Source organism: Wolffia australiana, chromosome 15 (genome assembly GCF_029677425.1).
Source record: "Wolffia australiana isolate 7733 chromosome 15, ASM2967742v1".
NCBI classification, from domain to species: domain Eukaryota; kingdom Viridiplantae; phylum Streptophyta; class Magnoliopsida; order Alismatales; family Araceae; genus Wolffia; species Wolffia australiana.
This window is the reverse complement of record NC_135849.1, coordinates 950,573-953,329: the sequence shown is the minus strand read 5'-3', so window position 1 is coordinate 953,329 and position 2,757 is coordinate 950,573. Positions and strand designations below refer to the sequence as shown.

General features: G+C 40.2%; 1 protein-coding gene across 1 annotated transcript; it reads right to left on the bottom strand.

Annotated features, from left to right (window-relative positions):
* Window positions 1–739: 739 nt before the first annotated feature.
* On the bottom strand, window positions 740–2,524 carry LOC144713184 (uncharacterized). The gene is made up of 3 exons (XM_078587696.1): window positions 2,284–2,524; window positions 1,403–1,443; window positions 740–1,316 (listed from the first exon to the last, which is right to left on the bottom strand). The coding sequence occupies exons 1-3, from the start codon at window positions 2,410–2,412 to the stop codon at window positions 980–982; spliced, it is 507 nt and encodes a 168-aa protein (XP_078443822.1). The 5' UTR covers window positions 2,413–2,524; the 3' UTR covers window positions 740–979.
* Window positions 2,525–2,757: the final 233 nt, after the last annotated feature.

The following is a 2,757-nucleotide window of genomic DNA, read 5'->3' as shown; positions in this document are numbered from 1 at the left end:
TGTAAATAAGTTTCGTGATACAATTTGGGGAAGATGTGAATACCACCTTTTTCCTAGGTGCATGGTACCTGCCATTTGACCAAGATCAACAACCCTTGTTGCTTCTTCGTTGGCCATAAAATGCACTGCTTTAGAGAAAATGTGTCCCACTTCTTCTAGTTAGAGATGAAATGAGATAAGTGAAACAATGGCACATGATACAAGCAGATAGGAGAAAGGCTCAAATGGTGGATGATAACTCAGGCCTTAATGGTGTCTCACCACTACAATAGGTAGTTGGTCAAATACAGACGGTCAACCGATGAAGTCTCTTCGTCCCTTCGGAACAAGGGCAATGACACCATGTTAAGGTTTTTCCAACCAATGTGAGAGAAAAGGGGGACGAGTTGGGCAAAAAATCATAACTTTCATTTACAAGTTTATTTGAAATTTATACAAATACAACCCAACGAGCGTATTTCTTGCCAGATAGTGTGTAGGCCGTGTTAACATGTGCTGCATATTAACAAATAATAATCAGAGTCGTTTGTGTGCACAACCATCTTGAATGGTTGACAAACATCAAAGTCCATGTCAACCATCATCCTGAAGAAAATGACATATATAAAGTTTCTGGTGAAATATTCAACCAGTCCACATCACTATCAACTAATGCAATTTGGACAGTATACAGTAGCAAACACTAATGAACGTCACCTTTACTTCAATCACATTAAACATAAAAAATAAGGGCTCTCCATGAATCAAAGACAAATTTAAATTAGCAGCTACATCTAAAAAATAGATGAGCAGGAGTTGTCCTACAGGTCAAACAGAGGGCTGAAGAGCGCCTATAATCAGCCTATCCCATGGTTCCAGGAAAATGGCAGCAGATGAGAGAGACAGGATAGAGAGAGAGAGAGGAAGACAGAGATTGATAGATAGATAGAAATAGAGACAGATAGAGTGAGAGAGGCAATACTACAGTTGAGCCGACTTATTACTTCCTCTTCTTCGAAGGAGGCTGCTCCTCTTCATCTTCATCATCTTCTTCATCCTCCTCGTCTTCTTCATCATCATCCTCATCACCATCATCATCTTCTTCATCTTCCTCGTCATCATCGTCACTTCCTTCGCCATTGGCTTCTGGGTTTTCGTCATCCTCTGCGTCGTTCTCGTTGTCTTCGTCGTCGCCGGAGAACTCTTCCTCGCCGCCATCATCTTCCTGATCATCGCCGTCCTCGTCTTCATCGTCGTCATCTTCGTCTGTCTCGCCGTCATCCTTGCTCTCCAACACAACTTGGTTCTTTGTTTTCATGGCGACCTGGATCTTGAACCTTAGGGAAAAAAAGAAAAACCCACATTAAAAAACAAACTTATGAGAATGAAAATTCTATGGAGCAACAGAAATATTATCACTCACTTTTCTTCCTCAGAAGCATGATCTGTCAAGTCCGAACCCATCTGAAATAAAGAGGAATGAAAATTTGACTTCTTAGATAATTTTCTCACAGCCAGAGCCACGAAGAGACTGACTAGAGCTTTCATTTTAAAGCCCATCAAAACAGAAGTGTCAAACGCAAAAGTCTAAAAAAAAGTTATAATCTAGCAGTGATCTTGTGAAAATAAGCGGTACGGAAAAGGTCTGTAAACTGTGAAGAACGTACAGGACTGAAATTCTAGATGAAAACGAGTACTATTAACGGGTTGTAAAGTAAGATAAGATCGAACATCAACCTGAACTCCAATTAGAAAGTTATGATTAAGAACTAAAATCATCATCCATAGCCAAGGGAAAATTTTCCAAATTCTGGAAATTTTCACCCCCCATGAAGGGCCTGCCACGACGCCGAAGAAGAGTCGTGGAATGAATTTTTAAAAAAGAACGTAGGTTCTTAATCAGAGAGTTAAATAACCAAAATCATCATCCATAGCCAAGGGATTAATTCCAAATTCCGGAAATTTTCACCGATAATAAAGGGCTAGTCAGGACGCTGAAGAAGAGTCGTGGAAAGAAATGTAAAAAAAAAGAAATTTATTGATCGTTTTACAAATGCTTAACCAGACAGACGAGGCAAATGGAGTCATCTTCATAGCGGCTACAGAAAAAAAAAACCTCTATTTTAAGTAACAGGAAGAAGATAAACGAAAAATGGAAAAAGGCAAAAGCAAAAGCTAAAATCAGAAGATCGACAAGAAAGTCGGTTCCAAAAAAAATGTACAAAAACTGCAACTCCCCAATCGTTATCAAGTTTTCCACAAAACTCAAGTGGGTGTTCAAGAAAAAGGAAGAAAATGCAATACCGCGAGTAGAAACTTCACGACAGCGCATCCGGCCGCGGCCACGGCATCGGCCAAAGCAGATCGGATTAAAACACCAAGAACTGCGGCGGATCTATCTTCTCCGCTTCGAATCATGATTAAAGATTCCATCTTTGCAGCGAAAGTAGTTCTGGGAGGAAACCCTAGAACAGCGCCAAACCCTAGACGCGACGATGATCGAATCCCTCCTTATTTTCTCTTCTCAAGAATAAAAATTGAAACTTTCCCTCGCTAGGGTTTTTGAAAACAGACTAGGGTTTTGCGAGGGTTTCTTTTTTGCGCACGTGGCTGCTCACGTGGACAATGATCAGCTCACGTGGACAATATTTTTTTAATTTATTCCATTCGTGGGTATTTTTCTCATTTTCTCTTTCTGTTTGGAAATAAATATTTGGAAATGCCCCCTCTCAGGGGTTCTTTTTAACAGGGATTAGGGTTTCGCTAGGGTTTTTTTTC

What these genes read in the sequence shown, in the direction of transcription:
- LOC144713184 (XM_078587696.1), bottom strand. Translation starts at nt 2,412, where the DNA reads ATGGAATCTTTAATCATGATTCGAAGCGGAGAAGATAGATCCGCCGCA. An exon ending in TCGTGAAGTTTCTACTCGCG is followed by an intron (nt 1,444 to 2,283) that starts GTATTGCATTTT and finishes TCTTTATTTCAG; the next exon opens with ATGGGTTCGGACTTGACAGA. An exon ending in CATGCTTCTGAGGAAGAAAA is followed by an intron (nt 1,317 to 1,402) that starts GTGAGTGATAAT and finishes TTTTTCCCTAAG; the next exon opens with GTTCAAGATCCAGGTCGCCA.